The sequence below is a fragment of the Leptonychotes weddellii genome, chromosome 6, assembly GCF_054177405.1.
Source record: "Leptonychotes weddellii isolate Sample4059 chromosome 6, ASM5417740v2, whole genome shotgun sequence".
Lineage (NCBI taxonomy): Eukaryota > Metazoa > Chordata > Mammalia > Carnivora > Phocidae > Leptonychotes > Leptonychotes weddellii.
The window spans coordinates 47768258-47794518 of NC_138374.1; the positions used below are offsets into that span (position 1 = coordinate 47768258).

Consider the following 26261-nt stretch of genomic DNA (forward strand, 5'->3'; position numbering starts at 1 on the left):
CCCCCCAGAAATATATCTTCCTAATGAAGTTTTAAAAATATTACCTCTGGGCGCCTGGGTGGCTCAGTCAGTTAGGCGACTGCCTTCGGCTCAGGTCATGATCCTGGAGTCCCGGGATCGAGTCCCACATCGGGCTCCCTGCTCGGCAGGGAGTCTGCTTCTCCCTCTGACCCTCTTCCCTCTCGTGCTCTCTGTCTCTCATTCTCTCTCTCTCAAATAAATAAATAAAATCCTAAAAAAAATAAATAAATAAAAAATAAAAATATTACCTCTATCTAGACCCATGATTGTTTTACTTAATAGTATTTAACATGGCTGAATGAGTTTTTGGGAAGGTGGCTCAGCATTTCCTCCCTGTTGGTATTCCTTAAGGTGCGTGCACCATAATATAAACACTTAACTTCTCTGGGTTCATATATTCTTTAAGTAGTTCTTGGATTTTAGTTATAAAGTCTTGGGTACTTGCCTTTTTCTTCTCTTTTTTCTTTTTGTCTTTTATGCTCTCTCTCACTCTTGTTCTACTTCAGATTTTCATTGTGACTTCTGGTTTTATACTTTTTTTTTCAGTAGGTCTGCTTAATCTTGGATTTTATGCCTCATTTAGTTAGGGAACGGTGAGATGTATGTGTGTAGTGGGGGTCCTGAGGAGTTGATGGTGGGAAGATCTGCTGAAGAGTCAAAAGCCTGGGATTCTGTCAAACAAAGCAGTTATCTGGTATCCTACAATTAAGTTACATGTTAACTTTGTGGTGTCCCAGTGTGGGTGTAATTCTATATATTTAAATCCCATTTTTTTTTCTCTGCCTATTTAAAAATTAGAGGAATGTTTGGTGACGCAAGTAAGAATTCCTTTTTGCTGGTACTTCGTGTCCTATTTGCATTCTTTAGTGCTAAGTTTGAAATGTAAAATTCTTATATCATAGATTTTTTTCAAAATAGGGAACTCCAAAATTCTTGAATTTGAAGTACTCTGTAAGAACTTGCCGATTCTATGAAGTCAGAATTCTTTATGTTGGTACATAATTGTTTAGCTCTAGAACCCAGTATTAAGAACAAAAAGAGACATAAACATGTTCCTAGATGAATCAGAAGCTAGCCAACTTTCCCGTAATCTAATGTTTTGGATGAAGGATTTGCGCTTCTGAGTCTGGCTAGAAGATACGTATCCCTGCTTTTTCTCTACTTTTTATTTACCTTGCATCAACCCTTAAAATGCCTTTACTATTGGTCTTATGTGAACAACTTTTATATAATATTTTTGCTTTTTCTTCTGCTCTCCAAATGTTTGTCAGTATTTTTGTGCCTTGTGACCATCACCAGGTACCGTAGTATATGTTGTATCCAGAGCTTATAATTGCTTTTTGGTGGTTTATACACAGTATTTAGGATAATCCATTTCTTTTGGTTCTGTAAAATGTACTGGTTTTTTTTCTATGTTACTTGATACTAAGTTCCTAAAGTAATTTCAGCCTTCAAATCTTGCATGCAAATTATTAATGATGGCTTTCATTAAAAAGAATTTGTGTCAGTGTGTCTTTCTTCTTACTGTGAACCGCAATGCCTTTCAACACTGATTAAGCAAATAGAAGCGATTTGTATGCTTATTGCCCTGTTCCTTCTGAATCTACAAATTTATTCCCATCTAGTGTTACTAAAAGATATTTCCTAACCTGAACTGTTGTCATGCCTATAGCCTAGAGCTCTTATTTATTATTCATATTGAATCTGCCCTTTTGCCCCCAGCTCCCAGGGTATGATTTTACTTTGGTGTTGGCTTATTTATTTATCTCTGTCCAGGGGAGGAAATCCGTCCTCTGTGCTTAGTATGCCACAAAGATTTTGTTCTCCTTCCAGGGATTGTACTAGAGGCTTTGCAGTGTGCCAAGATGTAGGACAGAGTGTTTTTTGTTATAGGCAAAGAAGAATGCTTCATTGATTAAATTCAACAAATCTTCTCAATTAGTGATTTTTCTTTTAAGAATGCTAGTACAAGGCATCAAAGCCAGGGAATGTTGGTAATGCTGAGGGTAGGTGGGGAGAAAATAGGTTTTTGTGTATAAGGTGTTGTGTAATGTAAGTCTGTATTTATAGAGCAGTAATAATGTTTGAAAGGGGCAGGAAAATCTGTGTTCTGTTGATAACCCACCTGTTAATTGGGGGGATATTTGAGAGTTCAGAGAATAAATGACTCAATATATTTTTAAGTAGCTGTTCCTGTATTGGGTATTGAAGCTTAAGCACAGGGAGTAAAGTAATATGGGAGATTACTCATTGTTCATTATCAGTCCAATCCTTTTTTTTTTATAGATTATTGGAATAGAAGGTTCTTCATTGTCCTATAGTCATGGCCAGTATCAGAGAAGAGTAAATCCATTATGCTGGACTATTTAAACCAGGAAATTAGATTTCTAATATGTTCCCTGGAAATTTTAGCTAGTAATAAACAGCCCTCACGTGAAGAAGCTATATCCCTATGTCTAATGCAGATATCATCTACTTGAGTTGAACTTCTTTGTTTTGCTTATCTATGGGATATGAGCATATGTATGTGACCTTTTGGTTAACCTTTCTTAGTCTTGAAGTCCTATTAGGCTGTACCGAAATATTCTCAACTAATTTAACCATTGACATAACTTGGATAGTATAAAGTTGAGTCTTTTATCCTTTTTAAAATTTGGAGTTTAGAATTTTACATGATATTCAAATAGAGGGGTGTGGCTGCAAGGAAAAACATAGTAGATCATCATGATTCTTTCCTTTCCAGAGTTTATGGCAGAACCTGAAACTTATACAATCTCAAAATCTTTGTGCATGTCCAGAAGGGTCCCCCTTTTCATTTCCCCTGTGGGGTAAGTGGTTATGGTATTGATTCTCAAAATTTGATTTAAATACTGTTGGTTATCTCTAAGGTCCTGCATTTTTTATCTTGACAAAAATTAGCAAGTTGACTATTATATTTTGTAAAATCTCGCCATTGGTTTGTGATTTCCCACTAAAAGCAATACCATCCTCTGGTGGAATTTAGCCTGTCTCTGTTCTATGGCTCTCTGTCCAGTGTCTTGAAGTCTTGGTATTTCTTTCTGTGTCTCTGTCTTTGTGTGTATATGGGTGTCTGTCTCTTTTGCACTGGTAACAGGAATGAGGGTGATAGGTAGCTTATGATGGTGTTTAACTTCACCACTGCAGGTCTACAAAGTGTTGGGTTATGAACTCAAAGAGTGCAAATGAAGCCCTAAACTCATGGGGAGAGATGGTATTGATAACTGAATTTACTTAAAAGGACTGATATAGGATATGCAGATAATTTTCTAATCATGAAGTCCAGAAAAGGTAGGTATTTTTAGACATAAGGTTAAGGAATCCCAGTGGAGAAGCTAGCCAGCTGTTCTCTGCCTTCTCCAGTGTTGAAGTAAGAGTTTCTATTAAACTGACTGGATATTTGATAATATTGAAGAATTACTATTACCCTTTTCTAAGTGTGGTAATTATATTATGGTTATGTTTTAAACAAAAGGAGTTCTTATTTTTTAGAGACATACCCTGAAATGTTTACAGATGAATAATGTCTGGCATTTGATTCAAAATGACCTGGGAATGGGGTAAGTGGGTGGGTTGTATATATGAAATGAGATTGGCCACAGGCTGATAATTGTTGAAGATAGATAATAGGTACATGGGAGTTTGTTGTGGTATTTTGTCTACTCTAGTATGTTTGAGATTTTCTGCAATAAAATGTTAAAAAATCCAGTGTTATGTTTTGGGTGCCAAAATGGCAAACATTTATATGTTCTTTCCCCTCTTGAAAGAGAATGTTCGAGATTCTTTTGAACACATAAAACTAGTGAATAGTTCTCTTTTCCAGTAGTCCTCAAGGAGTAGTAGCTCCTTTATCTTTCTTTCAGAGGGTTGTTTTTACAAACAGGCTTGATTGGCCACATTCAGGTTTACAAGTTACTTAAGTCTCTGATTTCCAGGAGATGTGGAGAAAAGGAGTGATTATGAGAGCCAAAATGATGAGAGATTTGGGAAGCCCAGATCAAGAAGAGAAAACCTAAGAACTGAGTTAGTAGCAGTGCATAAAGTGTGTCATGCCTTTGCAAAGTTATTCTTGGACACCCTTCAGGGATGAGTTGGACTGCTAACTTTCCAAAAACCAAGAGTCCATAAAGCATCAAATTTAGTGATGGCCCTTCTCCTGACCCTCATCTTCTCTACTCATGACTTCTTTTAGATGCAAGGCTAGAAAGTCCTGAGAGAGAAATAAATAGCTGTTCCCCGCCTAAAGACAAAAGTCTGTGTTTTAGGGGGAAAAAAACTTAAGCAACAGCTGCATTTGTAGATGCCAAAGAACAAAGACTTTCTGTCTTTATGGCACTTTTATCTTATTTACATGTTTTTACTAATCCAAATAATTATGTGCTCATGTGGATAGAATTGTTTGCTCCATGATCCAAGAGAAATGGGTGGGGAAGCACCTGCTTTTAGTCATTAAAGTCTTAATGCTTTTGCACTGCATCCAAGAAAATAGTTAACAGACAAAAAGTAATTTGCCTTTTCCTGAGAATGAAAAGGAAGACCTCTTTGGTTTCACTTTGTGAAGAAGAGCAGAGAGAAACCTCAAAGGTGGGTTTTCTCTGTTTATTGAAATGAAACCATCATGGTCCCCATAGGGAAAAATAATTCCTGGGTTTTGGTTCTTCCTGCCCTTTCTCACTCCCTGCCACAGAACTCAGCAATTGGAAGAATACCAGTTTTTGTTCCTTATTGGTGCTACCACCTGTTCTTATTGCTGAACTAAATTTCTTGGCTTTCTTTGGTGTGAACAGGATCTCCCTCTGGGAAAGGTGGGAGGAGGGTGAAAATGGGAACAGGAGGAGGCCCGTTCCAGCCCTTGTGCTCATGTGAGAGGGACACACAGGGGTTAGTGTGCTGCCCTAACAGAGGGGCTTTGTGCTACAGCTTCTTACAGAGCTGCAGCTCCACAGATGCATGCTGGGAGAGCTCAGGCTGCCTCATCCCTGGTACACTTGCTTTTTCCTAACAATAGCAGAGCAAGACTGATAATAATAGTTACAATAAAATAAAGAAGATGCAGGCATTCTGAATACATTCAGATACTCATTGTGTGCGGAGAAAGTTGCCTGTAATTAAGAGATGAGAAAAGAGTATAGTTTGGAGACATTGATGACACCAGACACAAGTCAGATCTGTTATTGCATATCCATTGTGCATGTAAGCAGAGCTCTGACTTTAGGTCTTTCCCTTTCTGTGCTGAAACCTTTCTTATATAGTCATGGGAAATATGCCTCTCCTAAATAAGAGCAACAGAAAGAGAAAAGATTGGTCCTTCCTACCCAGATTTCAGAGACTAGGGAGGTAGCTCAAAGTAGATGCATTTCTGACCCAAGGTCAGTAGCAGACAGGCTTCTTAGTAACCTAAAAATATAATGACAATAATAATAATAATAATAATAACAACAACAACAACAATGGCAGCTAATACTTAGATAGCACTTATACAGCCAGGCATTAGTCTAAGGTATAGAGATATAGATAATTCATTTAATCCATAAATAACCCTAGGAGGTAAGTACTATTACTAATCCTCTTTTAAAAGAGGAAACTGAAGCCTAGAGAAGTTAAGTAACTTTTCTAAGGTCACAGAGATGGTAGATAATAGGACTGGGATTTTGAACCCAGATAGTCTGGTTCCAGAGTCCATGCTCTTAACTATTACTCTATACCATCTCTCAGTGGAGTCCTGTCCTTTCTCAAGCAGGGTCATCTGAACCACAGAACACAGAACATAACTTGAGTGACTATTTTAATTCTCTCTGGATAATAACATAACTACTGCATGCATAAGAGAGACGTTAGTTCATTAGGAATTGTTGATGCCTTAGAGTATTAGGGCTTAATTCTTGAGTGAACTCAGTTGAGAAGGACTAAAGGGGCTGTAGTTTGCAAATATCACATTTGTACACAACTGTCCTGGAACTAATTTCGCATTGGTTTGTTTTGAAACCAGTTTTGAGCTCTGCACAGAGGACCAAACCTCATCCATCCCATGCTCTAGAGATAGAGCTTTTGTTAGCAGTAATATCTTAGCATTAACAGTTGAGAAGAATAGCAAGTTGGGATGTGATAGTGCTCACTTAGTGTTTTCAGTTGTCAAACCACTATTTGTAAAAGCAGTCACTGCTTCTTGGGCCACTTTTTCCTTTGTTTCTCTGTTCCTCTGTTTCAGAATCCTATAGGTCACTTGGTGTAGATATCCAATTGCCCTCTGAGAATGTTTAACTATGGTCCTAGACCGTTCCTTTTGGTCTTAGTTTAAGGGTCACTGATAGTGAAGGTCCTGCCTTGCCTTTCCCTGATCTTAAATATATTTGTGAAAAATGTCTAGGTTAATCCAAAATAACTTGGAGTACTTATAATAGATTTCCCCCAGCTCCTAGCTTATAAAATAATACTAAATATGTATTATTTAGTACTGTCTCCACATTGTATGGAATTCTTTGTAGGAAATAATAGCAGGTTATGTAGCAAATTGTTCTTGAGCTGCTTTTGGGATAGGTGTTCAATGTGTATGAGGAAGAACAGTGCTAGTAAGAGAGTAGAATGAGGAAAAAACAGTTCTAACTTGAAATTAGCAGAATGAGGTTTAATTCCATTTTGCTTTAACCAGTTATATTACCTTAAGAAAAATTCTCAACTTTTCTGGGTGATTCTTTTTTTTTTCTTATTTTTTTTTTATTCTTATGTTAATCCCCATACATTACATCATTAGTTTTAGATGAAGTGTTCCATGATTCATTGTTTGTGCATAACACCCAGTGCTCCATGCAGAATGTGCCCTCCTCAATACCCACCACCAGGCTAACCCATCCTCCCACCCCCCTCCCCTCTAGAACCCTGTTTGTTTTTCAGAGTCCGTCGTCTCTCATGGTTCGTCTACCCCTCCGATTTCCCCCGCTTCATTCTTCCTTTCTGGGTGATTCTTTATCTGCTTTAAAAAAAGAGGGACTAGGGATACCTGGGTGGTTCAGTTGGTTAAACATCTGACTCTTGATCTCAGCTCAGGTCTTGATCTATGGGTCGTGGGTTCAGGCCCTGTGTTGGGCTCCCCAATGGGCATGGAGCCTACTTAAAAAAAAGGAGGGGACTTAATAATATCTTAATAAGATCTACCCATATCACATCATTCATTCATCCAAAACAAGTTATTGGTTGCCCTCTATATGCCAGTATCCTTCTAGGTGCTGGGAATAATATAGCAGGGAATTAAAGGGCAAAAATTTTCTGTCCTCACACTTAAATTCTAGAGAGTATAGTCAGACAGTAAATAAGTAAAATACATGGTATTAAAGATTATAATAAGTGCCACAGAGAAAAATAAAACAGGTGAGGGTGGAAGGTTTGGGGAAGAGGGGGTGGAGCTTACAATTTTAAATAGAGTGATCAGGGGGCGCCTGGGTGGCTCAGTTGGTTAAGCGTCTGCCTTTGGCTCAGGTCATGATCCCAGAGTCCTGGGATCAAGTCTGCATTGCGCTCCTTGCTCAGTGGGGAACCTGCTTCTCCCTCTGCCTGCCATTCCCCCTGCTTGTGCTCTCTCTCTCTTTTTGACAAATAAAATCTAAAAAAGAAAAAAAGGAAGAAAGAGAGAGTGAGAGAGAAAGAAAGAAAAAAAAGAAAGAAAGAAAGAGAAAAAAAGAATGATCAGGAAATACTATATAGTGAGGGTAATATTTGGATAAAATTCTGAAGAGCGAGTGACTGAGCTGCTGATAGTTCAAGTAAGATGAGGACCAAGAATTGACCATTCTAGGTTGGTAAGGCCTCCTATTCTTAGATCACATAAGTAGGTTTATAAAATGGTCTTATTTCTGGTCTCATTAGTAAGTCTGAAAAATAACCATGGGGTTTTTTTATGTGAAGAAATTACTAACAAGAATTTCAAGTGAGTGACATTCTTTGGTGTGTTGATATGTAACTATCGTTGAATTTATTGTTTATCTGGGTGGTTTAGTGAGGATTTGGGCCACGTGATGTCAAAGGATCATATTCTAATTTTTGTGGGGAAGGTCCAATACCACTTGAGAAGGACTCATCAAGCCAGGTGCCACTTGTTGCCACTCTTTGTTTCCATTCTCTGGAGGTCACATTCATCATTGTTTTAGATCAGGCAAAGATGGAGAAGATAGATACATTTAATTACACCAAAATTAAAAAACTGCTCCATATAAAAGACATTAGAAGACTGGAAGAAGATGTTTGCCACAAGTCATATTTATAAAAGACTCAGAAAAACTAAATGTGGTTAGAAAGACTCAAATTAACCAGTCTGAGTGTATTTATTAATTGCTGACAAGGATATGGGGAAATTTATTTATATTCATTTACTGGTGGAAGTAAAAGTTGAGATAGCCTCTTTATAATGGCAAAAAATTAGAGACTGCTAAAATGTCCATCAATAAAGAAATGGATAAATAGATGTCGTATAGGCACCTGATAAAATACAACACATCAGGGAAAAGGGATGAACCGTGTGTGTGTGTATGTGTGTGTGTGTATAAATTATGGATAGATCTCAAAAATAATGCTGAATTTAAAAAAGTAAAAGTCAGTGTGATGCTTTGTATATAAACAAAAAATATACATAAAAGTATCTATGTATTATTAAAGGATACACACACACACACACACATACACAAATACACAGGTATTAAAAAACAGAAGATTGTGCAACAAACTCATGATAGTGAGTGCCTGGTAGAGAGTGGGTGGTCTTAAATGGGACTTCATCTGTAGATTTGAAATAAACATGATGGAATGTTTATTTCTGGGTATTAGACAAGTAGGTCTTTGTTATATTATTCTTTGTCCTTTGAGTAATTCTAAATTAAGAGAAGGGGGCCAAGTTTCATAGGATGAGCCCCAGAGAATTATTTACCAAATGATTTATATATAATTTGTCCTTATTTACTGTGGATCTTCTACCTCTGTATCAGAGGAAATGAGGTAACCCTATATTAATTAATGACAGTGGTCTCTCCTAATGTGTTCTTGATGATATCACAGTCAGATGGAAGAGCAAGGATCCTTACTAGCACAGATCATGCTCCTTATTCTGACTCTTGATTTTTTACTTTTTTATTACTAACTACAAGCATATCAACTCATGGGAAGTACATTTGGTTCCACTGTCAAAAGCATGGAGATGCTAGCTTGACAGACTGGGATGTGTAGAAGCTTAATAACAACACTGCTTTTTTCCCTTGTCTAACCTCTTCCCTGCAGGGAATCTTTAACCAGTTTCAGTGTAGTAGTGAAAAAGTGCTTCCATCTGACACTCTCCGCAGTGCTCTGGCAAAGACTTTCCAGGATGAACAGCGTTTCCAGCTGGGAATTATGGATGATGCTGCAGAGTGCTTTGTAAGTGTTGGCCTCTGGCCCTTTTTGATATGGGGTGAGACTGTTGATGATTTCCATCAAGGACTGGGTACTTTACTGTAGTATTTAGTCTGCCCTAGTATCTACAATTAGGACTAGGAATTTCCCTAGTTTTTCAGAGCTCTAGGGTGTCTCTGTTAATGAAGTAGGAATTGCATAATGGGTTTATTCTTTTTCCTTCAGGCTTAGAGTAGTTTTGTGCTTGCCATTGCATAAAACAGTGGGTCTTGCCTTCAGAGGAGACAGGGCTCATTAAAATACAAATTGCCGTGTCCCATTCCCTTGAGTTTCTGATTCAGTAGGTCTGGATTGGGGCCCAAGTATATCTAGCTCTAACAAGTTTCCAGGTGATGCTAATACTGATGCTGCTGGTCTGGGGACCACCTTACTTTGTGCACTCCTGCATTACTAATGATAATTAAACAGAGAAGAACTGAGTCCCTAACACAAGTGTAATGTGCTGTTTAGGTAGCTACATTGTTCCCAGTGACTTTTAGTAGAAGACTGTTCTGAACTCTGGGTTCCATCCATCAACCTTCTAAAGACTCTCTGTGCATCCATTAAAAAAATCTGAGAGTGGGGTGCGTGGGTGGCTCAGTTGGTTAAGCGACTGCCTTCGGCTCAGGTCATGATCCTGGAGTCCCAGGATCGAGTCCCACATCGGGCTCCCTGCTCCGCAGGGAGTCTGCTTCTCCCTCTGACCCTCCCCCCTCTCATGTGCACGCTCTCTCTCTCTCTCTCAAATAAATAAATAAAATCTTAAAAAAAAAAAATCTGAGAGTGATCTATATTCCATTACAGGGTAAAATGTCACCAAAATCAGAGGTACTCCTGAGAAACTGGATCACTTACATATTGCTGGTGGGAACGTAAAATGGTATAGCCACTCTGGAAAACAGTTTGGCAGTTTCTTAAAAAACTAAACTTAAAAATTATCATATGGTTCAGCAGTTGCATTCCTGGACATGTATCCCGTATCCCAGAGAAATGAAAACTTAAGTTTATACCTGTCCATGAATGTTCATAGAATCTTTATTTGTAATAGCTCCTGATTGGAAACAACACAAATGCCTTAAATGGTAAATAGTGAAACAAACTTTGGTATTCCCATACCATGGAATACTATGCAGTAATAAAAAAAGGAATTTACACATCAACTTGAATGGATCTAAAAGGAATTATGCTGAGCGAAAAAACAGTATCAAAAGGTTATATACCTACCATATGCTCCCATTTATATAATATTCCTGAAATAACAAGCTTATAGAGATAAGAGAACAGATTAGTGGTTGCTAGGTGTCAGGGTTGGAATTGGGTGGGTAAGGCTATAAAGGAATAATGTGAGGGAACCTTGTGATAGAACAGTTTTATATCTTGATGGCAGTGGTTGTTATATGACTCTGTACATGTAAGAAAATTGCATAGAGTTACACACACAAATATATGTAAAACTGGTGGAATCTAAATAAACTCTGTAGACTATATTGATGTCCGTTTCTTGGTGTGGTTATCGTACTATAGTTATGCAAGATGTTACCATTGGAGGAAACTGGGTGAAGGGTACATGGACTTCCTATACCATTTTTTTGAAACTTCCTGTGAACTTATAATTATTCAAATTAAACCGTTTTTTTAAAAAAAGTAGAGGTATTCTTACCTTCCAAGAGGACTACTATTTCTCTGAGTAAACTGCCTACCAATATGTGCATTTTTCTATTACATATCACTGATAATACTGCTTTTGTTCTTTCCCTATTAGGAAAACCTCCTGATGAGAATTCACTTCCACATTGCTGATGAAACCAAAGAGGATATATGTACTGCCCAACACTGCATCTCCCACCAGAAATTTGCAATGACGTTGTTTGAACAGGTGAACCTTATCTCTGTCTACATCACTTCTTCTTCAAGAACACTTTATGCTGGGCTGTGGGGTGTTAGATGGGTGCTAAAACAACTAATGACTGTGGCTGCCTGGTTTTGCTTTTTTACCTGGGCCCAGTGTGTGTGTACTAGCTGTGGTGCCACTTCTGATCCGCTGCCTTTCATCCAGATGGTGCATTACATCTCCACTACTTCCCTTTGGTGAGTCTTAAAGGGTTCTCTGTTTGTACTCTTAGGTACTCCTTAAATGATTGAGTTTTCACTGACGGCATCCAAGTAGCTTATATTTTTATTGTTAAGACTATGCTATATTGTAGGAACTGAGAACAATAACTTCAAAGTAACCTTTGTTCTTCTTCCCTCCTCTCCCAACCATCTCCTTTTCTTAGGTTCAGTTCTGGTGGGAGGTGAAATGGGGATTCTATAAGCTTTGGATTTTGGGACAGGCAGAGGCGTTCATTGTGTTTGGGACACTGAAGCTGGTCAGGGCAAGGGGCTTTGATATAGTGGGCAGAAGAAGAAAATCAAACATGTGAGTTAAGAGTTTGTATGAATAATCTATTTGATTTAGTTATAACTCTGGGTAACTCCTACCATCATTCCCTTCCATTCCCTATCTTGAAGCAATCAGGCTATTTGTATGCTGGAAAGGCGAGAAAAACCCTCACCAAGCATGTTTGGTGAGCTGCTGCAAAATGCCAGCACCATGGGAGATCTGCGGAACTGTCCGGTGAGTTAAGTCAGGGGTAAGGTTCAGAGTGGGGAAGGGAGCCCTAGGAGTAGTGGAATTGAGGCAGAGCCAGTGGGAAACATCTCAAACTAGTCTTATATATGTATTTCAGAGCAACTGTGGTGAAAGGATTCGGATTCGCCGTGTGTTGATGAATGCTCCACAGATTATCACAATCGGGCTGGTATGGGACTCAGATCACTCCGACTTGGCAGAGGATGTCATTCACAGCCTGGGTACCTGCCTTAAGCTGGGTGATGTGAGTATTAGTTACCTTTATCTCTGACTTAGAGTTCTTGTGTCTTAGTATTGCTTAAGGGCAGTGAACACTAAACACAAAGGTATATCCTAGATGACAAATATTACAGAGTTTTGGACAAATATAATAGTTATATGTGTACACATACATGTGCATGCATGTACCTGTTCACATACCTCCTTTGGGTAGGTGGCAAAGGCTTTTTAGAAAAAATGGGATGACATGGGTCTTGAAAGACAGGATGGGCAGAGCTTCGCTACTGATAAAAATAAAGCAATTTACAGAGTTATTGTGTGCCCTACTCATTGTTTGTTTATACCGGTGTAGAGTGGGGAAGTGTTTTCAACCACAGGTGGTAATAAAGTCAAAGAAGTGAGCAATCCTGACTAGAGCTGCTATGGCAGGTGGAGGGGTAAAAGTTGGTGACCTGAGTTTTACAATACAGAATTTACAGTGAGGAACCAATGTCTGTTGAGAAGGTAATGAAGTAGCTTGGAAGGGAATTAGTGGTTTAGTGGTTTTCTGTGAATCTATTCAGAGAGATAGGTAAAAAGACTTTAAGCCTGGGGTCCTTAACCTTATCAGTTCCATATCTATACCTAGTATAGGTACAGCCAGGGTTTACCTTCAGTTCAAGAGAAGAACCAGAAATTCTGTGGTTTCCTTTCTACTGGTTTCTTTCTCTTACAGTCCTGTGACTAAGGAGATCTCTTGTCATTCTTTAATGTCACTAAGCCACAACTGAGAATAAATGAACTATCTGGGATCTTATTTTAGGTCTCCTTCCCAAGGAATCTCTGACATGAGTAGGTTATACACCATTAAATCTCCTTTTTCTAAATTTCTGTAGTCTACGTCTCCTGTATTGTTCTAGTTTTGTTTTATTTTTATGATGATTTTCTCATTCAAATAAGTTTCTCAAGGCAAATATCCTTTTCGTCAAATTTTTTTGTATGTCTTTTAGAACCTATGGCAGTGCTAGACATCCACGAATTGAAATGCTGATAACCAGCATGATGGTATTGCTCCTCCTAAGGGCATTTTTACCCCTTAGTTAGGGTCTCAGCAGGAAATTTATATTTGTGCACCAGTTGATAAGTAACTTTTGAAACCTGAGTGTTTTGTTTTTGTTTTGTTTTGTGCTTTTCAACTTTCTGGGCTCCTTTTACGGTAAGCACCAGCAATAAAATATTATTGAAAGTATGAAGAAATATCACCACCTTTTCAGTTTACTGGCCCCTATCTGTCTTGCTTTTCCTTATATTTTGTCCTTTTAGGTTCATTTCTGATGATTAATATGGACTAGGGAAAATTTTAGACTGAAGAGTGGAGAAACAAGTCAGTACCTTAATAAGAAATGATGGAGTCTGCTGAGAGATGATGTGAGAGGGTTGAGTATGTGACTGTCTTTTCCATTCTCTTTTTTCCCCACAGCTGTTTTTCAGAGTGACAGATGACCGGGCCAAGCAGTCTGAATTGTACTTAGTAGGAATGATCTGTTACTATGGCAAACATTATTCTACATTCTTTTTCCAAACAAAGATCCGCAAATGGATGTATTTTGATGATGCTCATGTCAAGGAGGTAGGAATATTCAAGCCCTTCTTAAAGTGTTTGGTGACTGCAACAAAAAACTAAGGATAATTTCTTGTCTTCTTGTCTTCAGTGTCTATTTTCATAATTTTGATGTCTGTTTACCTATCTATCTATTGAATTTACGGGAGTGTCAGTCTTATCTTCTCCAAGTAGATGGCAAGTTCCTCAAAGATAGGATCGATATATTTTCTGTTGTTTTCTCTGAATCTTCTCACCATGCAGTCAGCACAGGTCTGTGTTTATAGCTGACAAAGTGTGTTTTTTTTTTAAATGTATTAATTGGTTGATTTGAGTGAGGACAGTTTAATGCTTCAAATTAGGTTAGAAGGTTAGCATGAAGTTCAGAATTCCAAACTTGGAATCATCAGTGGGTCATCCTTTGTCCCAGAGCTGCTATCAGTTATTCTCTGATTGTTACCTCCCTGAAGTGCCTTAACATGTTTTGGGGATAGTGTAGAAAAAAAAAAAAAACGGGGCTATGAGGATATGTAAAGCTGGAACCTTGTTACTATCTAAATCACAGTCTGTGACTGAAGCAGTTAAGGTGATCTGCAGGAGTTAGGAAGCTTCTTGAGATAAGGTTAGCAGCTAGGAGACTCCTCTGACTATAATTTATACCAATCCATGGACATTAAGCAGTGTCTTCTACAAATAGTAAAGTCTGTCAAATTTCCTGATTGTCTATCTCTTTTTTGCTGTTGTAGTTTTGGACAATTTATATGAATTCCTTGAGCTTTAGCATTTTTATTTGAAAAATAATACTTGCCTTATAAGATATTAAATAAGATTTGTATGTAAAAAGGATATTTGTTTTAGTTAAAATAATAACTTAGTTATAAATTTACTGAACATCTATTATGAAATAAGCACTGTGCTTGTTGTTCAGTTCTTAAGAGCACACCATCTCAGAATGTGACTGGTTCAAGTTTAAGAGAGCGGGTGAGTTTAGGGATTTGATTGGATTGTTGTTTCCACGGCTCTTCTGCCACTCTTTTCCACTGCTTTGGCAGTGCTGAATCCAGCTCAAAGCTAAGGCCGAGGTTCAGCTGTCTATTCTAAGCAGTTTGACATTTTATGTACTGCCATGTGTGAACTCTGAAATGGAATGTCATTTATTCTAAGGCAGTCTGTGAGAGAGTTTCTGCCTCCTCTTTAGCTTCATAAAAGTGATTTTAATATTTAGGCGAAAATTATATAATTTATAGAATGATAGAATTGCAGATTTCAAGTAAGGGCTTTAATCTGAAAATAAATTGATCACTAAGGCGGCTGAAGTCCCCTCACATAGCATATTCACCTTTGAGGACTTTTATTTATATTTCACAACTGAATTGATGTTTCACAGGAATAAAAGTAATTTTATTCATCATTCCTACCTCTTACAGGGTTTTACTGCTTTCTAAAAGGATTTAACAACAACCAAAAAAGATTTAACAAAAAATTTATGAAATTTAGGTCTAAGGTCTCTTTTGTGGTCTCTTTACCCAATTGTTGTCTTTTTATCTTATTTTCTTTAGAAAAACCGAGTAGGAAGATATGTTTTGAATTTTGGATATGAAGTATAACCATTATGTTCTTCTGATTGTTTCTGGTTCAGATTGGGCCTAAATGGAAGGATGTGGTGACCAAATGCATCAAGGGGCATTATCAGCCTTTGCTACTGCTTTATGCAGACCCCCAGGGTACCCCAGTGTCCACCCAGGACCTGCCTCCCCAAGTTGAGTTCCAGTCATACAGCAGGACGTGCTATGATAGTGAAGATTCAGGTGAGCAGTCTAGCTCTTTACCGAATCCTTCTCCCTTCCAATGTGGCCATTGGACAGTTAGGACTCACACTTAATCATGAGCCTAGCACATAGCCTAGCTTGTAGAAAGAGGATCCATTAGAGATGGAAAGAAGTGCCAACTCGTGCTGAAGCCCAAGGTGTGCCAGGCTTTGTTTCCTTCGGCCTTCAAGAATGTATTGTCTGTCACCTGGCCCTGATTCAAAAGTGAGAGGGCAATTAGGTTGATTTAGCCTGAAGTGATAAGTTTATGAGGGAGACTCAGTGTTTAACCTTCTAATAATGGTAAGATGACTGATTCTTACTATCAATTTAACAGTGACTGAATTGTTAAGACCAAGAAAAATTATACTTACTACAAAACTAGTCCTTTTGTTTGGGATAAGAGATTTTTGTTTTAAAATGCCAAGTGTAGTAGCAGTATTCCTCAGCCCATGAATCAGTTTTTCATTTCTAATTCAATTGTTTGCAACTTAAATCATGTTTTCCTGTAGAAACAATTTGCAGCCTGATGGCTAAAGTCTCGGGTTAGCTCATAGAGGCATATATTAGAAATATAACCCTAATGGTTTTGGCTTGATTTCTGAAAAGGGGGAAAAAGAAATATTCTTTTCCTCTTCTAGATCTAGGACTGTCCTGGAGTATAATCTTGAAGAAGACGCTTGTCCTTGGAATTTTTTCCCTCCCTTTTGTGCCTCCCTCCTGCTTGGCACCTGGTGTTCTTCCCAACCATGTACCTACCCAGACCTGCTCTACTTTTTCTCCCTTCAATCAAACGCCCATTTCCACTTTTGTGCTTATCTCAGCAAGTTGTTCAGAGAAAAGTAGTCTGATTGAACTAATTTACTCTAAAGTGTAAATAACAGTCCTGGGGCACCTGATGGCTCAGTCATTAAGTGTCTGCCTTCGGCTCAGGTCATGATCCCAGGGTCCTGGGTTCAAGCCCCGCATCAGGCTCCTTACTCAGTGGGAGGCCTGCTTGCTTCTCCCTCTCCCACTCCCCCTGCTTGTGTTCCCTCTCTTGCTGTCTCTCTCTCTCTCTGTCAGATAAATAAAATCTTAATAAATAAATAAATAACAGCCCCATAATTTCTCAGATATATTAAAAATGCTTACAATGTCAATTAAATTTTTTAAAGTGACATTTTTGGCAGTATAGGAGAAAAATTATGGGATGGGAAGCAACTGGTTATGTATGCCAGGTCGGCCTGGGACTCTCCATCTAAATAGATCTTATTTTTCACTTTTTCCTTTCTTCCACTTTTCCCCATAGGTTTTCTAAAAGCCCCACAGTTTTTCACAGTGGCAGGCAAAGTGAGGGCTTCAGCAAGGTAGGGGCAGGAGTGGGAGGAATTGTTTGTGTGTCTGGGTTATCTGGAAGTTGGGTGTTGGGAAGAATGGCTCTGGTATATCCTTCTCACCCTTCCATCTAGGAAGTTCTTGACTTATGGACCTTTGTTGCCATCCAACTCTTTGCCTTCTCTCTATCACTGTCCTCTCTTTCCTTACTTTTGCATATGTGTCTCCTCCTTCCCTTAGGGAGGGAGCCCTCCATCTCAAGTGACACTCGAACAGATTCCTCAACGGAGAGCTATCCCTACAAACACTCCCACCATGAGTCTGTGGTCAGTCACTTCTCTTCTGATTCTCAGGGGACAGTCATCTATAATGTGGAGAATGATTCCACGTCTCAGAGCAGTCGGGACACAGGTAGGGAGTTATACAGTGGACCCTGCTTGCTTGATTCAGTTCCTGCATAGAGATTCTCCCAGGAAAAAGAAACTGGGGCAAGTCAGAGATGTTTGTCATTCAAAGGGAGAAAGGCACAGAACTTGGGTAATTGGGTGGGATGAAAAGAAGCAACACAACTCTGAATGAACGATGATATTCCATTACACATATTCTTGTCAACACCAGCATATCAATAAGGATGATTGTAATGTGATTATTGATGTGATTGCTTATTCAAAAATCTGCTTTTTGTTCCTGTTATATTTTTGATCCCTGTCTTTCTCATAGTGTCCCAAAAAACCTTTGTGGTCTTGTACCTCATTATGTTTTCATGCTAGGCTTTATCCCAAGTGGAGGGCTTTGAGAGAAGGGGCATATTTATGGGCATGGGACACTTGCTCATCACCTTGCTGGGTTTCCTGAAGGACAGAAAAGCAAAAGAAAGAAAGCTAGCCTGTTTGTTATTGTGAGTTCCATGCAGAGAACATTCTTGAGCTGTTCTGTTCATCTGTAGGAAAATGTGCCTGTTGTCAGTGGAAGAAATCAGTACAGGACATGAAAAGAAGAACAGTGAGTGACTCACTGCTGAGATGGAAAGTTTATCACCTAACCCATAGAACAGTGCCCATACTCTTAGAGACTTGGGAATTAGTGAGCTCATGGCTTCAGATTGGTGGTTCCTACTCTGTGCTTGACTACTTTTTTTAAGTTTTTATTTAAATTCCACTTGTTAACATACAGGATAATATTAGTTTCAGGTGTACAATATAATGATTCAGCACTTGTCATACAACACCCGGTGCCCATCACAATGGGTGGCACTCCTTAATCCCCATCACCATCCTCTCACCCACCTCCCCTCTGGTAACCATCAGTTTGTTCTCTTCAGTTAAGACTCTATTTCTTGGTTTGCCTCTTTCTTTTTTTCCCCCTTTGCTCATTTGTTTTGTTTCTTAAATTCCACATATAAGTGAAATCATATGGTATTTGTCTTTCTCTGACTGACTTATTTCATTTAGCATAATACTGTCTATTTCCATCCATGTTGTTGCAAATGGCCAGATTTCATTCTTTTTTATGGCCGAGTAATATTCCATAATAGCCAAGAAGATATGGTATCTTCTTTATACATTGGCTATTATGGAACATTATGTATACATATATACACATATATGTATATATATATACACAATCACATACATACATATATATGTATGAAGAAGATATTGTATTTCATATCTATGTGTGTGTATGTGTCTATGTATATATATATGTGTATATCTATGTATGTGTATATGTGTATATGTATATAGACACATACACACACATAGATATGATATACCATATCTTCTTTATCCACTCATCAATTGATGGACACTTGGGCTGTTTCCATAATTTGGCTATTGTAGATAAGGCTGCTATAAACATCAGGGTGCATGTATCCCTTTGAATTAGTATTTTTATAATCTTTGGATACATACTTTTTTTAAAAAAAATAGGGAATTTTAAACATTTTCAGAAGTATACAGAACACTATACTGCCCCTCCATAGACTCAACGCCTAGTGTCAGTAATTATCACTCATGGCCAATCTAGTTTTATCTGTACCTCTACCCACTCCCCCTACTCCTGGATTATTTTGAAACAAATTCCAGATATTATTTCACCTTTTCCATAAATATTTGTAGTATGTATCTCTAAAACAAGAAACCATTTTTATCATTATCACACTTAAAAATATTAATAATTCCTAAAAACCACTAAATAACCAATGAGTGTTCAAACACACAAATATCTTGTAAATTTCATAATTTTTTAATGGTTTGTATGCTTGATTCTGAATCCAAGTGAGGTTTACACATTGGGACAGATTGATAAGTCTTTTACGTTTCTTTTAAACTACAGGTTTCTCTATTTTTCCTTGCAGCTGATTGTTGAACAACTAGGTAGTTTGTCCTATAGATTGCCCACATTCTGAAGTTTGCTGATTATATTCCTATGGTAAACTCTAGCATGTTTCTCTGTTCTCTGTATTTCTTGTAAATTGGCAGTTGGATCTAGAGGTTTGGTTAGATTCATGTTGGATTTCTTTTGATGACTATTGCATAGATGACTACTGCAAAGTGAGTTTTTTTTTTTTAGACTGTATTTCTGAAACTGTGAATCAGGGAGAAGCCAAATAACAGGATAAACAAGGCATATTTTCCAGGAGAGTCAGGCTTATGTTAAAGGTCTGTGGATGCCAGAGACACTGCCATATACACCACAAAAACAAGCATCCCCCAATGACCTTAGCCCCATTGTTCCATTCACTCGCAGGTGGGAATTCAGGCCAATGTCCACAGAGGTCACAGACAACATACATACGGTTCTGTTATATCCCATATATTAGCCCTTCATGTCCTAAGGAAGACATTTTCTCTTAGAGATTTTCATTTTAGTGTATCTTTAAAAAAAAATCTTGTGTTAAGTTGCCTCCATCTTTTTTCTTGGGTTAGGACAACCCAGGAACGGCCCTTTTGTGTCTATGATGTTGCTGTTCACAGCTTTTCTTGATAGGCCTAGTACAATCTTGGGAACAGGGTTGCTGTATGCTGAAGGTCGGACAGTAGCTCTTAGCCTTGCCTATCTTAGGTAGTTACGCTGTGCATTTTTTTTTATTGGTGTACCATGTTTGATTTGTCCCTGATATCTTTGGAGTTTTTCTGAGAAATGGAGCAGTAATACAGCATCAACTTATTAAAATACATTTTAAGCCTTTAAAAAAAAAAAAAAAAAAGGTCTGTGGATGGTTGGGGGTAGGGGAGCATACTCCCATCGGTTTAACATTTGCAGATTTAGTTGCTCCAAGTGATTTCCTCCTTTCTTAAATCTTCCTTTTGGGCCCAGAGGTAGCAAAGGATCAGATAAAAGCAATAAAAGATTACATTGGGGGGGGTGCCTGGGTGGCTCAGTCAGTTAAGCGGCTGCCTTCGGCTCAGGTCATGATCCCAGGGTCCTGGGATCAAACCCCACGTCGGGCTCCCTGCTCGGCGGGGAGTCTGCTTCTCCCTCTCCCTCTGCCTGCTGCTCTGCCTACTTGTGCTCTCTCTCTACCTCTCTGTCAAATAAATAAATAAAATCTTTAAAAAAAAAAAGATTACATTGGTAATTTCTTGAAAATAGGTAGACATATCACTACACTGCTAATACCTGAATATGTACAAGAATTTTCATATACTAACATATGAAAACAAATTAGCCCTTGGTGCATTTGAGAACCTAGAGGATTTTCTCTAAACCTGTTTTCTAATTTAATTCAGTTGCTTAATTCACCTTTGGCTTCCAGCAGTTTAGATGATTATATCCTTTAGAATCTGACCTTGGCTGTTATCAAATCATACATTTACATCCTGTGGGCATGAAGCAGGGCAAGTTATGTAAAAGAGCCCAAATCTCCTGGGCTTCCCAGAGATCAGTACTGAGGAATTATGAGGTGTAATCTCTGGGTGAAGCCTGGTTTGGTAAAGCACTCATTGGGGATGGGAATGAGAATTATTCAAAGTTCAAATGTCCTTTTAAATGATTCACATTTAAGGAAGATTTAGAACTGAATCTTAAAGCCACCCACAATCAGAGCTCTTGTGGGCAAAGGCTGGGGCACCTGGGCCAATACCAGATATAATGAAAATGAGACTTTGCTTGGTATGTGTTGCTAAACGAAAGGAAAGCTCTGTCTTTTATTTATGAGAGTGAAAATATGTTGATTACATGACATTTTTATACATCTTTAAAACTGTCACCTTTTAAAAATTACCAAGTAATGTGTCCTTCTGGGTCACTGGGAAAGATTACGAGCAGGATCAAGACTGGTAATTGCTCAGGAGGCATTGTAAATTTGTAAGCTCCCATTAAATACTTGAGCTTCTCTGCATTTATCTATTGAGTGATTCTTGCTACGCTTAAATCAGATAGTCTTGGCCCCTACAGCTTCTGATTCATGGGTATACTAAATTCGTAGCACTGCTATGAATCCCAAAGGGAGACTAGGTTCTCAAGAGGATGGAGGTCAGTCTCAGATACCAGCTTACCCCCATTTCCTTGTTCTTTCAGGACACCTGACTGATAGTGAATGTAATCAGAAACTCACATCCAAGAAAGGGTCACTGATAGAACGCAAGAGGAGCTGTGGCCGGGTTAGGAGGAAAGGCGATGAGCCACAGGCCTCGGGGTACCACAGTGAAGGCAAGCCACTCTGCACTGTTTGTCTTTCTTCATTCACTCTGGCAAATTGTGTCATACTCCATACTGGCTTTTCCTTTCTGCTTTCATACGTTGGGGTCTGGGTATCTATGATTATTTTAAACATTTGTATTTGTTTAATTCTTTGTGTTTTTAGGAGAAACACTGAAAGAGAAACAGGCTCCTAGGAATGCCTCTAAACCATCCAGCAGCACCAATAGACTAAGAGATTTTAAAGAGACAGTTAGCAATATGATTCACAACAGACCATCCCTGGCTTCTCAGACCAACCTAGGATCTCCCTGTGTGGGGAAGGGAGGAGACCAGACTGACAAAAAGCCTCCTAGGAACCTGTCTTTACACTCTCGTGACTGGGAAGTAGAGAGTACCAGCAGTGAGTCAAAATCCAGTTCTTCTAGCAAGTATCGTCCAACGTGGAGACCCAAACGGGAGTCTCTGAATATTGACAGCATCTTTAGTAAGGACAAAAGGAAGCACTGTGGCTATACCCAGCTTAGCCCCTTTTCTGAGGATTCAGGTGAGGAGATAATTAGGGAAGAATTGGGCTTTTGAATAAAGTTGACTTATGTATTTGTTTTTCTGGTAGACTAAGCAAGGTACATTTTTATGCTGATGTTGAGCTTTTTGGAGATAGGAGTTCAGTGAAGGAGTAGCTGGAGGGAGGGGTTGGTTATGTCTTAATTTGAGGCAGATGCTAAATCTACCTCCTTTTCCATACTTGTCCTTTGATCGGGATAGCTAAAGAATTTACACCAGATGAACTAAGCAAGCCACCGGCTTACGACATTAAAACTGGTGGACCAAGCCCCCAATACAAGCCCTGGGGCCCAGCACGGCCAGGCTCTCACCTTTTAGAACAGCACCCTCGCCTAATACAGCGAATGGAATCTGGCTATGAGAGCAGTGAGAGGAACAGCAGCAGCCCTGTCAGCCTGGATGCAGCCCTGCCTGAGAGCTCTAGTGTCTGCAGGTATTGTTTGGCCTTTGGATAGTGGCATTGTCCCTTACAGCAATGTGAGCCACCAGGAGGCTTTTCAACTCAGATGGGTGGAGAAATGGACTTCATTACCATCTTGTGGGCAAAATATTTTACTTTATCAACTTTTTCTTTTTTTAAAAATTGATATAAAGTTGATACGCTATGTTATATTAGTTTTGGGTGTACAACATAGTGATTGGACAGTTCTGTATATTACACTATGCTCACCGCAATACATGTGGTTACCATCTGTCACCATAGAATATTATTACAATATTATTGACTATATTCTCTATGCTGTACTTTTTATCCCCGTGACTTATTTATTTTATAACTGGAAGTTTGTACCTCTTAATCTCCCTCAGTTATTTCACCCTTCCCCCCACCTTCTTTCCTCTGGCAACCAGCAGTTTGTTTTTGTATTTGTGATTCTATTTCTGTTTTTTATTTCTTTGTTCATTTGTTTTGTTTTTTAGGTTCCACATATAAGTGAAATCATACAGTATTTGTCTTTCTCTGTCTGACTTATTTCACGTAGCACAACAGTACCCACTGGGTCCATCCATGTTGTCGTAAATGGCAAAATTCCATTCTTTTTTATGGCTCAGTAATATCCCATTGTGCATATATACCTTATCTTCTTTTCCATTCATCTCTTAGGATGGTGCTTCCATATCTCGGCTGTTGAAAATAATGCTGCGATAAACATGGGGGTGCTCTGTCAGCTTTCTATGACAACAGCACCCTCTGCTGGAAGAAGGAGCAAAGACATTTGAGAAAGGAGAGAACTTTATTATATGTAAAATAATTATTTAGCAAATAACTTGTAATGGAAGAATTAGTGAATCAAAACATAGTTCTATGCCCAGAGAGAAAATACAGCTGTTTTTTATTCTTTTATTTAGGATAGTTTCCTTTTTTATAAGGGTCACAGGGATTCTGTGTTTTATAAGCCAATGGTATTCATACTTACAAAAGATAAAGATGATTTATTTTTATTTATTTTTTAAAAAGTTTTTTATCTTTATTTGAGACAGAGAGAGAGACAGAGCACAAGCAGAGGGAGCGGCAGGCAGAGGGAGAAGCGGGCTCCTTGCAAAGAGCCTGATGCGGGACTCGATCCCAGGACCCAGGGATCATGACCCGAGCTGAAGGCAGATGCTTAACCGACTGGGCCACCCAGGCATCCCAACAATGATGATTTAATAGTCCTCATTGTTCCTTGTTCATAGGGCCCAGTTTGCTTTATAAATTTCAGATCTTCATATATTGTTTATACTGAGTTGCCACAGAGGCAAGTTTCTTAACAGAGTTGCTGCTTTGCAAAGAGTGATTATATCTTCTACAAGGGTGATAATCACATCCTCGTATTTTCCCACTGCTTATCCCTCGACATGGGATCCAGAACTGTCCAATCACCTGTTGAGGTTTACACATGAGAAGATGGCTACAGAAATATAAGAAAGAGGAAGGCAATTCATATGTGAGCTTATGTTTATTAATTCATTAAATAAATTTTGTGCCAGATACTGTGCTAGATGCACAGAATGTGAATGAGGTGAGATAAGATGGGGGAACTATTTTCAGAAGTAGTTTAGCAGATACTTTATGTATTAGTTTGATGTTGTATTTTTTTTTAAAGATTTTATTTATTTATTTGAAGATTTTATTTATTTGTCAGAGAGAGAGAGAGAGAGAGTGAGCACAAGCAGGGGGAGCGGCCGGCAGAGGGAGAAGCAGGCTCCCCGCTGAGCAGAGAGCCTGACGTGGGGCTCAATACTAGGACCCTGAGATCATGACCCAAGCTGAAGGCAGATGCTTAACTAACTGAGCCACCCAAGAGCCCCTGTTTTATTGTTTTTTGAGGGAATTTAGTCCTAGGAATGTTGCAAGTTATCACCCTTCTGATGTTTTCACTAAACTCTGGTTTGTCTTTTGAAGGGATCCAAGTGCTAAGAGATCAGCTGGATTGGCACCTTCCTGGCGTCACATTCCAAAGTCTCACAGCAGTAGCATACTGGATGCAGACTCCATAGCATCCAGGAGTAGCTGGACAAAGAATCAGCCCCTGTCAGGTAAGCAGAAGGACACTGGATTTGGAGGAGTGGATTTGACTGCCAATTCTATTTGGAAAATAGCCTTACCTGAGCACATTTGAAATTAGAGGACAGTTGTACTTTAAGTTTTCCATCAGTAACTTGGAGTTTCCATCAGTAAATATGGAGGCATTTGAGCCATTCCATCTTTGGATTTATCTATCTTTTGTTCTTCATCATGGCCTGCCTGATTGTTCTTTACAACTTGGGGAGAGCCCTTGTGGGAATAAGAAGGAACAGAAATATGGTGAACAGTGTCAGTAGCACCTGCAGTCCTCAGAAGAATAAGTTCTCAGGATTTTTCCCTTGGAATAGAGGAAGCCTCATGAGAATGGATTTCTTATTGTTTAGTTCTATGAGTTGAGATGACAGAGGGAGACATGAAGGCTGTGGGCATAACTGGGGAATAAGTAAAATAAGTAAGTCAAACCTATCCTTATCCTGTCCAGTATCCCTGTTTTCTTTTCCCTTCTTGAGTGTGCCTTGTGTCCTCATAGTCCCTCATACTCCCTCCCTCAACCTGCCCTTTCCCTCATCAGGGTATATATATTTCTACATTTTTTTCCATGCCTATACAAGTATATAGATAAGTTTATTACCACCATTTTTTAAAAAAATAAAATGAACGCTTGGGTGGCTCAGTCAGTTAAGTATCTGCTTTCGGCTTAGGTCATGATCCCAGGGTCTGGGATCGAGTCCCGCATCAGGCTTCCTGCTCAGCAGGGAACCTGCTTCTCCCTCTGTCTGCCGCTCTCTCATGCTCTCTCTGACAAATATATGAAATCTTTAAAAAAAAAAAATGAAGCCGTACTATACATATTATTCTGTCGCTTGATTTTTCACTTAATATATCATAGACATCCTTTTAGGTCTATTTGATTCCATCTATAGACATTTATAAAATTGAATTTTTACTGGATATTTTACAAACTTTTTAATTTTTTTTTTTAAAGATTTTATTTATTTTTTGACAGAGAGACAGCGAGAGAGGAAACACGAGCAGAGGGAGTGGGAGAGGGAGAAGCAGGCTTCCCGCCGAGCAGGGAGCCCAATGTGGGGCTCGATCCCAGGACCCTGGGATCATGACCTGAGCTGAAGGCAGATGCTTAACGACTGAGCCACTCAGGCGCCCCACAAACTTTTTTTTAAAAAAGATGTATTAATTTATTTTTAGAGAGAGCACGCGGGTGGGGGGAAGGGCAGAGGGAGACGGTAGAGAATCTCAAGCAGACTCCAAGCTGAGTGCAAAGCCTGCCAAGGGGCTCAGTCTCTTAACCCTGAGATCATGGTATGATCCGAAACCAAGAGTCCGACACTTAAGTGACTGAGCCACCCAGGCACCCCTACAAACTTTTTTTTTATTGGATATTTTACAAACTCTTTAAAGAGATGTTGGAAGTTAAATCTGAGAAATTGACTTGCTTGAAGATTCCCAACGAGTTAGTGGCAACACATAGCTGAGTGCTGTCTAATGGTTAAGAGCATGGATTATGAATTTAACCTATTT

General features: G+C 38.9%; 1 protein-coding gene across 19 annotated transcripts in view; it reads left to right on the forward strand.

The window, feature by feature from the left end:
• Nucleotides 1-26261, forward strand: part of USP54 (ubiquitin specific peptidase 54) — a 125037-nt gene that overhangs the window by 76846 nt on the left and 21930 nt on the right. For 15 of the 19 annotated variants that reach the window (XR_014146010.1, XR_014146011.1, XM_081822889.1 and 12 more), the window contains 12 exons: nucleotides 9301-9435; nucleotides 11213-11326; nucleotides 11456-11538; nucleotides 11962-12067; nucleotides 12180-12326; nucleotides 13761-13910; nucleotides 15520-15688; nucleotides 17246-17416; nucleotides 21530-21661; nucleotides 21816-22196; nucleotides 22418-22649; nucleotides 24600-24733. Coding sequence is in view for 17 of the 19 variants with exons in the window: in XM_081822889.1 (XP_081679015.1) it covers nucleotides 9301-9435; nucleotides 11213-11326; nucleotides 11456-11538; nucleotides 11962-12067; nucleotides 12180-12326; nucleotides 13761-13910; nucleotides 15520-15688; nucleotides 17246-17416; nucleotides 21530-21661; nucleotides 21816-22196; nucleotides 22418-22649; nucleotides 24600-24733 (1954 nt within the window). In the remaining 2 variants the exon portion in view is untranslated. Of the gene's footprint in view, nucleotides 1-2764; nucleotides 2850-9300; nucleotides 9436-11212; nucleotides 11327-11455; nucleotides 11539-11961; nucleotides 12068-12179; nucleotides 12327-13760; nucleotides 13911-15519; nucleotides 15689-17245; nucleotides 17417-21529; nucleotides 21662-21815; nucleotides 22197-22417; nucleotides 22650-24599; nucleotides 24734-26261 lie in introns of all 19 variants that reach the window. The other 4 variants (XM_081822895.1, XM_081822896.1, XM_081822897.1 and 1 more) reach the window with 2 other exon arrangements.